General features: G+C 36.1%; 1 protein-coding gene across 2 annotated transcripts in view; it reads right to left on the bottom strand.

The window, feature by feature from the left end:
* Positions 1 to 1182: 1182 nt before the first annotated feature.
* postna (periostin, osteoblast specific factor a) overlaps positions 1183 to 12266 on the bottom strand; it is a 49686-nt gene continuing 38602 nt past the window's right edge. Inside the window, exons 18-24 of one of the 2 annotated variants that reach the window (XM_066650627.1) lie at positions 8549 to 8764; positions 8221 to 8244; positions 7670 to 7750; positions 4029 to 4088; positions 3373 to 3459; positions 2992 to 3033; positions 1183 to 2098 (exon numbers count right to left, since the gene is read on the bottom strand). In XM_066650627.1, the coding sequence (XP_066506724.1) occupies positions 2043 to 2098; positions 2992 to 3033; positions 3373 to 3459; positions 4029 to 4088; positions 7670 to 7750; positions 8221 to 8244; positions 8549 to 8764 (566 nt within the window). In that variant the 3' untranslated portion in view covers positions 1183 to 2042. The remainder of the gene's footprint in view (positions 2099 to 2991; positions 3034 to 3372; positions 3460 to 4028; positions 4089 to 7669; positions 7751 to 8220; positions 8245 to 8548; positions 8765 to 12266) is intronic. The other variant, XM_066650628.1, reaches the window with a different exon arrangement.

Here is a 12266-nt window from a genome sequence, read left to right on the forward strand (position 1 = left end):
CTAAAATCTTATATTAATATATAAAACCTTATAATATTGTCAATAAAATCAACCAAATATATGTTTGTGTTGGTTAACACAGTGTACACTTAAGTATAATTGTGTTTAATATAGCACGGATGAGTACATGTTAATAACTTAATAATAACTGAAAGCATACTCGCTTATTTTGAAGTAAAGCAGAGAATACATCTATAGATTTATTCTTTGTAAAAGAGTACATTTCTTGATGCAGCAACAGACAATGTTAAGTGTTTCTAACAGTAACAGGATGGTTTCTGTTGCCTTATTGGGTGAAGACTCAAAGGTCACAAACGTCCATCAGTGGTGTCCAACCTTGCCCCACAGAGACTGACATTTCTCTGGATTCCCTAAATATTTCACAATATTGTTCATGCTTGAGAAATGTTGAACTCATATCTGGCACAAAATTGTGAGCTACAACCCCTGTGCATACAAAACTGATTTTTTTCAGATGCTCTTTTATTGTCTTTTATATTCACTTGTACATATTATAATTTTTCCAAATGGTATAACTTAAATATTCTATTCATTTGAATATTATTTTCACTCTCATATTGCCTTGATCCCAATGTTTGGAGTGTTTTGCAGATATTTCAGTTTGTTTATATATACAAATTACAATTACATTGTTCAGTGAAACATTGGAATATTTTCTTTGTACTTTAGTCAATAAAGTAAAGCTTTAGGAGTATTAACAAATCACAATTTCCACTGAACTAACACTCATCAAAACCCTACTGTTCATACGGATGGCATGTTTACCATTCAAACTGCTAATTTAGCCACAAAAACCCTAACCCTAGCTACAACAAATCTGAACGTACACTCACATAAAAGGATCATTCTAGATGTGTCTTTCATAAAGAGATATTATACAATCCTATACATTCCAGCTAGAGTAGCTGTCAGTACATGTCTACCTACATTCTACACAAGCAGTGTTTGAAGGTACTTGCCAACTGTCTGTCTGGGAAACCATCAATAAAATGGCAAAAATAAAAGATCAATACCCCAAACTCCTACCTGATACTAACTTTATATTTAATAAAGGTAATGGCTATTGTTATACATTGCTAATATTTATTAAAATACTGAAACCATAAAGATAGTATTTTTCTTTTAAAGTTCAATTTTATTAAACATCTTAACAAACACAGTTAACAGATGGGTTGTTTAGGTTGAAGTTTTATAGGCACTTTGTGATACATCCACCATCAGGAAAGCTTGATAAACAGTGAACAAAAATGACAATGAAATTATTGCTTTCTATTTGAACTTAGGAAGACTGTAAAGTTTTAATTAACGCAAGAACATCAACAGCAAACAGAATGAGTGTGACAGCATATACGCTTGAACAGGTAAAGATTTAACCATCTTAAGATCTTTAAATGTAAAAACCACATTTATAAGCCTGACAGCAAGCACCACAAACATGAGGAACACAAACATGCACAGGTGAGACCTCAAGTTTTTATAATAACTCCTTACACGCCATCTAATATATAAAAATATTATCCAAAGCCAATGAACAAACATTTTTCCCTCTATACCACCACCACTCCCATCACAGGTAAACTTTACAAGAAAGACACTATTGCATTTATCAAAGACGTCAGTACATTGGTTCTTTGAGGTTGTAAACATCTCATGCAGCGTTTAATAACAGAATAAAGGATAATTTTCAAGGGCTAACATGTTGCTCAATAACACTGCTATGTTGAGACTTTAGGGAAGCAACTTGTGCCCTCCTGATGCCCTGATCCCACTTATGCACTTGAAGAATCTGCAGATGTAGTTGGAGTTTTCTCAGAATAAGAGAACTGATCCAGGCCAAGTTCCAGCTCGTCAACGTAAAACATTCCATTAGAATAGCTAGGATTATCTCCAGCCCTGTCAAGGCATTTCTGTTCGCTGTAGTTCATTTGAGGCCTGTGCCTAAAACTGCAAATTTTAAATCCTGGATCAGTACTCTTAGTCGGAGAAGTAGGAACGAACAGATGCCCTGGACTTTTTCAGTATCACTGAGTGGGTCTGGAGTGGTTTACCATCCGTCGAGCTTTTCTCCTTACCCCTGCTGCATAAAGAAAAGTTTGAAAGACGACAAACATATAATCAGTGAATGATGCCTGTTATTACAAATACAGAATGGTGATTAAATTTGAGAGCTATTGAAGGTTAAAATTCTGTTTTGTAAAAATGATAAATATGCATTACTAGCTGGGTTTTCGTCAACACGTTTCAATTTTAATGTGTAAACATGAATAAACTTGCTGAAAAAGATAACTTTCTTGTGATAAATAAGAAATGTGACACATTAAGAATGGAACCATATTTAATGAATAAACAGCAACTGCATTCCACTAAACTCTGTATCTCCATATTTCTTCATAATTTTAATATTTCAGTTGCTCTTTACCCTGTTCATGAGGGACAACTCAATAGAAATGGTCCAAAACTACATGAGAGAATAAACCCATTAACTTACATTAACATTAAAAAACAACTGTGTTCTGACAGTAAAGTCATATGGCTGATTAGGTTTTTCTGTCACTGTGACCAACAGTAGGAAACATGATGGAAGGCAACAAGTTACACCAGTTTAATTAAGAAAATAACAAACACCTTTAACTCATTAAAAAAACCTTACAAACCCCTCCAGTGTTTTGTATCTTGTTTATATGTTGTGCTGTATTCATAAGCATTAACACTTTGAAACTGCACTGTTCCAAGGACTGAAATGGGCAGATTCAGACAGTCAGTTCTAACATCATAAATCTAATAAACCAATCCTCTTAACTTTTTTTAAACTTTTTTTTTCAGTTCCAGCTTTCGAGCTGAAGCAATGTTGATAGCGGCAAATTCGTAGATCAGCATGTACAGAATGACGGGTGAAACCTGATCTTGAATCACAGAAAAAATGAAAACCTGGCTATTGACTGATTGATATGATTTTATTTTTTTTCTTACCTGGAAATTTTCTGACAGCTGCCCTCTTCTGAGTGCCCCCTTCTGGAAAGGAAATTAATAATTTAACTTGTTTTACATCATTGTCCACTCTGTGCATATCTTTCCATTTAGATCCAAGATTACAGGCTCCTGACCTACAGCACTCCTGCCCTACATGTAAGTGCTGTCCAAATTAATAATAATAAATTAATTAATGTATTAATTAATTAAATAAGGGAAACAAAAGAGTGATGCATATTTGTTTTGGATAGAGATGATATGAAGGTATAAATCTTGTAATTGTAATTATAAACAAGATATATATATCCCCTGAACTGTGTAGGGCAGAGGTGCTGGAATCACTGATGCAGCTAAATGATGGCAAGATTTGAAGGTTCTAACTTTGGATAATTTTGGAGATCCTCTCTGACTCTGCATCAATGAACTCTGGGTTATCCTTGAAAGATGTGATCCTGGAGAAGTCTGGTCCTGCAGTGTGGGAAAAGAAGTTCTTTAGCAAGTATCCAACAGAATGATGATTATATTTTGCCTGATACACCACATGTCCAAACGTTTTAGAGACACTCCTTTAATTTAAGAGCAGAGCTATGATATGGTGCTTCCACTATCAAATATCTCCATATAAATGTTAAAGCATGAAATGATATGGGACATTCTGGAGCCTGAGATCTGCTTGTTCAATGCCAAATGTCAGCTAGGTTTTATAAAGACATGCAGCATTGGACTGTGGGGCACTGGAGCTGTGTTCTCTGGAGTGATGGTGCTGCAGCCAATACATTTGACATGAGCTAGAGCAGCTTTTGTGATCCAGAACTAGTTGTCCAATATAATTATCTGGCAGAATCTTCACTGAAATATTCTAATATCTAGTCTGTATCCCTCCAGCGAAGAGTAGGCTTAGACAAAAGAGTCATTGTAGTAAAGGAGGACAAATTACCAATAAAATGTATTGATTTAATGAAAAAATGTGTATGAGCAAAGTTCTGACCATGTAGCATGTGCTCAAAACTACAGAGTAGATATTTCTGAAATCTCACCTTCGATAATCTGTGGCTCTGGTATGATCATCTTAGTGAGAGTAGTGAAATCTGGCCCTCCTCATGAACAGAAGGAAACAATATAAATGTTATTTATTTACTGGAAAAAAATGACTGCACCCAAGCAACAGACACAAACCAGAGGCAATTCTGTAATGGGACACATTCCATAATAACCAATTTACCTCAGAATCTGCCATCAGTGCCAAAATATAATTTGAGGTAGATTTCCTATTAATCCTGTTTATTATTAATACTTTATAAGTGTATTTATAAGGTGTTATGACATATATAATGTATTATAATGCCTGGCATGGGCCTGTATTTGTGCTTATCTGAGATTATACGTATAAAACTTCATAAAACAATCGTGTACGACATCATAAATACGCAATAATAGATAGTGTGATATAACGTGAGATATGGGCACTGGTCTGCTGCGGTAGTGAAGATCAATACATCTACCAATATCTCACGTTATAGCACGAACCTCGATTGTATTATTGCGATTACAACATAGTTCGTTATCGCTGTTTATTATTAGATTTTAAGATAAAGAAGACTGTAAAAATGATTTGTTTGTTTATCAATCTTCTGTGAGGAAAAATAGTTCCATTCTGTCACAAATTCCTTTTGCTCTTTTGAAGGTACTATGGATATTTTAACTTGTGCGATGTTAAATCCGCCTAAATCAGGACAGAAGCGCAGATAAACGCATCAAGTCACTAAAATGTCATGGCTTAACAATTGCTTACAGTGGATTCACGTCATAGTGATCACACAATAAACAATGCCTCTGTTTAAGTTAAAAGTGCGTATTTTGGAGAATTGCTCCAGAGCCGTGCTGCTGAGCTGGTGAACGAGAGCAGCGGCTCGACTCAAGTTAAACACCTTCGCAGAAACCACATAAACGTAGCAATTTTCTTTTTATTAATTTCGTTTATAATGGTGCAGTGTCATAACTCATTAATTTAAGGTGCTTTAAGCTGCGGGAACGGAAACTGAACTGATTCCCTGTTGAGTGAAAAAGCCCAGGCACAGCACTGGCATTGTGGCTAGGTTACATGCATTTAGTGGAGTGATACCTGAAGAGCTTCGGTCCAAGTGCCATTATCGCGTAATATTGGCACTCCTGGAACGGTTATAACTAACTGTAGTATAATGCATTATAACTTCAGCTTATAAGAACAGTAAACATTATAAGACACTATAACAAAGTCTGTAATGTTCTACTGAATACACATTATAATACATTATGAACACTGGATTTCATAATGTTATATGCTTGTTTTATGATATTTTATGCAGGTTGCAACTAATTATATAGAAATATAGGCTTAAATCAGGCATTATAATAAGTATGTAATATATAATCTGGATCTATACGTAAATTGTTAAGAATACATGACACATTCGATGACCCACAAGCCATATAATGCCTTATGAAAGCATGTAAAGCTTTATGAACACATGATTTTTAGGTAAATTTACCATTACTAGAATCAATTCATAAACATCTTAACAATTAGGTTAAACCCAAACCTGTTTTTCCGCTATTATTGGTAAATATAAAACAATTGCAATAAAAAACTATATAAACAAGTTCAGTTGTCTATAGATGGTTAGTGAGAAGCACTAAAAGGAAAGGAGTTATAAGCAAAACAAAGCAATGCTATATTCTAAACCACAATTTTCCTTAAATCACTGAGATTACACTATTTCTAGCCATTGCCAATTTTACTGGCTCCACTTACCCTACATGTGCACTTTATAGTTCTACAATTCAACCTACTTGTTAATAGTCAGGACCCTGAGGGAACGACTCCAGCGCAGGTATAATATGAGTAGTGGAACATTTTCTGCACTGCAGCTGACACTGATGTGGTGGTGATAGTGGTGTGTTAGTGTGTGTTGTGCTGTTATGAGTGGTTCAGACACAACATTGCTGCTGTGGTTCTGTGGGATTCCCCAGATGGAAGAAAAGAGTGAACAGGGTGTTAAAGTACACAGGGCAGCAGATGGACGACAGTCTGTAAGTGTAGAACTACAAAGTGCTCCTGTACGGTCAGTGGAGCTGATTAAATGGACAATGGGTGTAGATAAAAGGGGTGTCTTTAATGTTATGGCTGATCGGTGTAAAGTACTATGACCCAAAAAACCCTTTTCAATGCTGTTAACTTAAACAAGCCTTTGTGATTCATATGAATGATATCATACACATAAAAACAAATGTTGCTTTAACAGGATCCAGTGAGAGTTTATCCAGTGAGTGATCCACATGCTCTCAGTAAAAGTCACAGTTTATTAAAGATGTTGCCATTTCAAACCCCCTCTGAGTTTAATGCCCTCGCTGCCCTTATTCCAAGCTCTGTAAATGATTTGAATCAATCAATTTAATTAATGTTTTGTTCAGAACCCTGATCTTTCTGGTGCTGCAACAATACTGGAAGACGTTCACCCACATATCAACATTATGTGTTACGGATGCTTGGCAATAAAAAAAAAAAAATAAGAACCACACATTTGTGTCACAGGGAATATGTTTTCACCTCTCAGTTGTAGAATATATCTATAAAGTGCCCAAAGACACTTAAATGAGTGGCATAACTTCCTCTGGAACATCTATTAAATTCATTCATTGTCTGTAAATGCTTATCCAGTTCAGGGTCGCTGTGGGCCCAGAGCCTACCCGGAATCACTGGGCGCAAGGTGCAAACACACCCTGGAGGGAGCATCAGACCTTCGCAGGGTGACACACACTCACACATTCACACTTATGGACACTTTTAAGAAGCCAATCCACCTACCAACGTGTGTTTTTGGACTGTGGGAGGAAACCGGAGCACCCGGAGGAAACCCACGCAGACACAGGGAGAACACACCACACTCCTCACAGACAGTCACCCGGAAGAAACCCACGCGGACACAGGGAGAACACACCAAACTCCTCACAGACAGTCACCAGGATCAGGGCTCGAACCCACCACCTACAGGTCCCTGTGTGTAAGCTGTGTGATGTTGACACTACCAGCTGCACCACCGTGCCTCTCTGAATATTCATATATTTGCTGAATTTTATGTCAGAAGCTCCAAAAGTCTAAAAACATTTTTCGGGACAGCCCTAACACATTTATGTCCTGTAGGTGTTTCTAATAAATTGGACTATGATTGTACTCCAGGAGGTGAAATTGAATCCACTAGTGTGCAAAATATTGCAGAAAAAAAATGTGTCCAAGTGAACAGCTCATGCTTATTCAAATGCATGCTATAGTACAGTTAATATCATCTTAATGTATATTTAATAGTGTATTTACATGTTTATTTACATGTTTATGAAAATAATGTCAATTAAAAGAATCCTGACTAAATTTCATGGATGATATTAAGTGCAGTTATTGATTTGGGGTCTGAATACAAGCCTTGGATATACGGTTCTCCAGAGTGTATCTATTGTGTGGGTTTTTATTTATAAGGCTAGTTATTCAGAACTCAAAAGAAGCCAAAGTAGCATGCAACAGAATAGCTGATTGGGGATTTTCATTGTGGGGGGGTCTGGGGTGAGGAGGTTTCGCTTAAAGATGTGTTTTGTTTTGTCTTTTTTCCTCCTTGGCATGCTTGATGAGTCACACTCTTGCACCAACCTCCCTCAATGATTTTTTTGATTTCCTTCTTCTGCAGAATGTGAACTTCGCTCCCCACAACCTTCTTTACTTTGGTTACGTCTATAACATACAATGTGGGATGACATTTAATAGGCTTCAGAATCAATTTACTGTGTCCAGTCTTGCTCCTCAGCATAGCAGGTCATCTTAAAAATGCTATGACATCAGATGGATGGTCAGGGACCAAAGAGGCCACTAACAGGGGTCTGCTTTGTACTCATGCTTCTCTCATCACCGCAAGCCTCATCTACAGTTAATATGCTTTAACACCACATTCAAAATCACAAGAGGTTTGCAACACATTTTTTCCCATCTTTTCTGAGAACAAATGTGGACCTGTATGCCGGACATCTGTTTTTGATGCTGCAGTGTTGACTGCACATAAATCTCCTCTCAAGGGAGCTGAATAGCTGAATTATGCTTTCAGTGCCTATGCGTATTTAGAAGGAAGCTTTATTAATGCTGCTGACTAACAGACACGAAATGGCAATGTGTGTTGCTGAAAGAAACAAGACTAGAAAATTACAGACCTGCAGAGGAAGCACCACTATTGCCTGCGTGAGAGAGAGAGAAAAATAAACAAAAAATATTTTGAGTTGCCACCACTCGATTCGACAGGCAGGCACAGAAAATTCTGAGCAAATACGTATTTTAAACTTAATATGAATGGCCATATTTATCTTGATTGTTACCCAAAGTTAACATGTTTGTGACAATTACATAATCAAAAATCAGCTCAGATTTAATAAATAAATAAGTTACAAAAGCAAGCGATTTCTGTAAAATCCAAATTGTAATTCTGGAAATTTGGTATAAACACTGCAATAGCTTAAAAACAGTTTTAAGCTTAAAACGTACTTCCAATGACTCTGGTAACCTTTGTTGTTTGGGGATCTATGATCTTTGTCTCCACTTTTTTTGTTCGTGTGACAGTCGGTGCAGTCTTGATGACTTTGGTGATGTTTGTAATGGTAGTATTCCCCTGAATTATTATTTTGGTCGGCTTGGTTTCGAAATGGGTGTATTCGGTCCGGGTAACAGTTGGTTCCATCTTAATCACCTTAATCTCAGGACCTAGAATGAAAAGACATATAGTAAACATGATCGTTATGATTATTTTTGTAGATGCCCTACAACGATGCTATGCATGCAAGAAGCTTTGCTATCAATGCTTTTAACTCCACCCATCTCTAACTGTTTAATGCTTCTCTCTCATTGGTTCAGTGTCTAGACATCTGCATGACAGTATGCTTTATATGTATATATAAGTGCATTATATGTAAATATGTAAATATTGTACTGAGTGTCTCTACATATCTGTCTATGTACTTTTGAATGTAAGCGTCTTTGGGTTTTAGAAAAGTGCTATATAAGAATAAAGTATTATTATTATTATTATTATTATTAATAAATAAGAGTGAACTATGACACGCCCATTTGCAGATCTACATTTGATTTAAAATGCAGAAGTTTTAGGAATCATATCCATAGGAGTTCATATCTCACTTGCATCTGTACTCTTTCCATGCTTCTTTAATAAATAAGGTACAATATGTATTGCATGGCTCTTGATTTTTTTCAGGGTATTCTCTCTGGACTTTCTACGGTGGACAGCACCACATCAGTACAATATTTTCAATACTTTCAAATGCCATGACTTTCAAAACTGTTAAAAAAAATTGATTATTCATTTCAAACTAAGCTATTTAATGGCTATTTTAAGAATTTTCTGTTATACTGCAGAGAAAAGCCATAGATTACAAGCCGCAAAAGCTCATTTATGGTTGACACTATTTATTAATTTATTTATTCATTTGTTTTAATGTGTGCTAATATCTTGTTTGACATAGTTAAGAAAAAATAATAATCTTATTTAAAATCTTTATACAAAATGAATGTTTTATCAGTTAGAGCAACACCACAAGATCGCTGAATACTGTCCAGTAAATTGTTCTAAACCCGTTGTTCTCACCACTACTGTATATAATGAGATCCAAAGCAAAAGTGAAAAGATTTGGCTTAGATGCGGTCATAAGTTTCAGCTGCTGATTTCTTTCTAAAGGCCACTGGGACTGGAAGCAGTTGTTCTTGTAACAGCTGTGCAGCACAGATTCTACATCCTGCTTCTTGCCTTAGCATTCATGGGGAATTTGCCAAAAAGTAGTTACAGAGTGTCTGTGGAGGTGCCGATGGGAATTCATTACTTCATTATCAGTCATTCTGACAAGAGATCAGTGTACAAGTGTGATTTATCTATGGCTTTCCACTGTAAAGAACTATTGAAAAGTTCAAAATACAGAAGAATATGAATAATAGCACATTTAATGTTTCATTTAAACATTTCACTAAACATGTTTTATACCTTGCATTAACATAATGTGTTTATGGATCACATTCACAGTAAGAGTTTGGTGATCAAAGATTTCAACTGACCACATGAAAAGCCAAATTTAAACTCCCACCAGGAAGCAGTGTGAACAGATAACGACTAGCCCACTTAAACTGCATGTGGAGGTGGTCAGTAAATGGAATGTAATTAAACTGCTTTGCTAAGATCAAAAGCCTGAGACCACTATAAAAAAAAGTAAAAACAAGAACAACATTTTTTTTACTACCCAAATCATAGCTCTTTGAAGGTTCACTGAAAAATGTGAAAGTCAAGGCTAATCTTAAAGACAAAGAAAAAACTACGAGCTGCTGAAATCTGACTTGAAATGCAGATTAAAAAAGTGCGCAAGACAGAAATGTATTACAGAAAGATCTTGCTGAATCAGGAGGACTGGTGCACTGACCTACTGTGCAGTGTGTCTTGCACAAACATGATCTGCATACAAGAGTATACAGAAAAAAATTTACCTGCGACTTCAACACAAACAACAGTGTCTGAAGCATGAACAAAAATATATAGATAAGCCAGGGGTATTTTTGGGTTTCCAATGTAATGTCCTACTGATCAGGTTGTCCCCACCATGAACTATGTGTATAACCCCACACAGTACACCAGGACATATGATGTGTTTATAACCCAGTGTTTGTTCAGAGATAACTGAGGATATTTTGTTTACCGTTTAGAAATATCTATGATACAAATCCTGTGTTCTGCATCAAACATTAAACCAAAATCTTGTAAAGTGAACCCACAGTGCTAACTACCATTAAGGGGTGATGAATTTGCTCCACACAAATGCACACATCCACACAAATTCACAAATCTGCAGATCAGGATGTACATTTCTGTGAATTATGACACAGAAATATTTGAAAATCATGCTTTATTTCATGGCTTTTTTTGTATTTGCATATTTGCAAAATATTTTGTATTTGTTGGTTAGGATCAATATGTTCAACATGGTTAGGATCACCTGTATTTATGTGAAAGTCACATATGTATTTGCAAAAATTGTGTTTTATATTTGTGAGGCCCACTGTGTGTTTTAGTCATGTTTTGTATTTGTAAACTGTGTTGTGTTTATTTGCAAATCATAGGATATTTACAGAATAAGTTCTGTTCTATGTATGTGTGAAATTTTGGCACTAAATTATCCATTCATTTATTATCTGTAAGCGCTTATCCAGTTCAGGGTCACAGTGGGTCCAGAGCCTACCTGGAATCATTGGGCACAAGGCAGGAATACACCCTGGAGGGGGCGCCAGTCCTTTACAGGGCAACACACACAAACACACGGTCATACCTACGGACACTTTTGAGTCACCAATCCACCTGGCACTAAATTAGTTTAATAATTTTTCAATTAGTGGGAAAGAATATTTTCTGCTTTCACAAATACAAAATCTGTCATTATATCATGATAGATATTATATCATATTAATATCATATCATATTAGATATTAGGTTTTGTGTGGAAATTAATTTATTGCTTTTGACAAAAACAACACAGTTGCACTTGGCTGTACAGGTTGAAAATGATCAGAAATAAACTTGGGGCTAAAAACTTTTGGGACTAAATAAGCTCCATTAAAAAAAATCACCTCTGACTGTCGTGAAATCCAAGACAAATCACAGCAAGTGTGAGACACAGCTTTCTCTTCCATTGATGCAGATGATTTGGGCCCTGTTTTGTACCTGCCCATTTTCAAAGTTTGACAGCATGTAATATATTGGTATTAGCCGGTGAGGAACCATGTTTGCCCTATCACTCAGCATGATGCTAGTCAATGCGGGCATCTGTTAGCTAACATTACTAGGCAGGTAAGATTCATCTCCAGACATGTTGAGATTTTCAGTGGGGTTGTGTTTACAGCAGTTTGAAAAGAATTGGTGGCTGTTTCTTGCATCTCATATAAAGCCTGTGCAAGTTCTCAAGCTCCCAGTTTAGCAATAATTACTAAAATATGCAAAGACTAAACTGGAAAGAAAAGAGTACAAAAAAGTATGATGTGATGTGCTTTATATTTGGGAAATTAAAATCATGTCTCATCTGGACAAAATGGGGCTGTATTTTACTGATGTATAAACATTACCTGGTCATAGTTTATCCAGATACAATCGGTAGATGAAATGCACATGTTAATGCAAGGTGTAAACAGACATTTTGAGTCATCTTTAAGCTCCACC

The sequence above is a fragment of the Hoplias malabaricus genome, chromosome 18 (genome assembly GCF_029633855.1).
Source record: "Hoplias malabaricus isolate fHopMal1 chromosome 18, fHopMal1.hap1, whole genome shotgun sequence".
Lineage (NCBI taxonomy): Eukaryota > Metazoa > Chordata > Actinopteri > Characiformes > Erythrinidae > Hoplias > Hoplias malabaricus.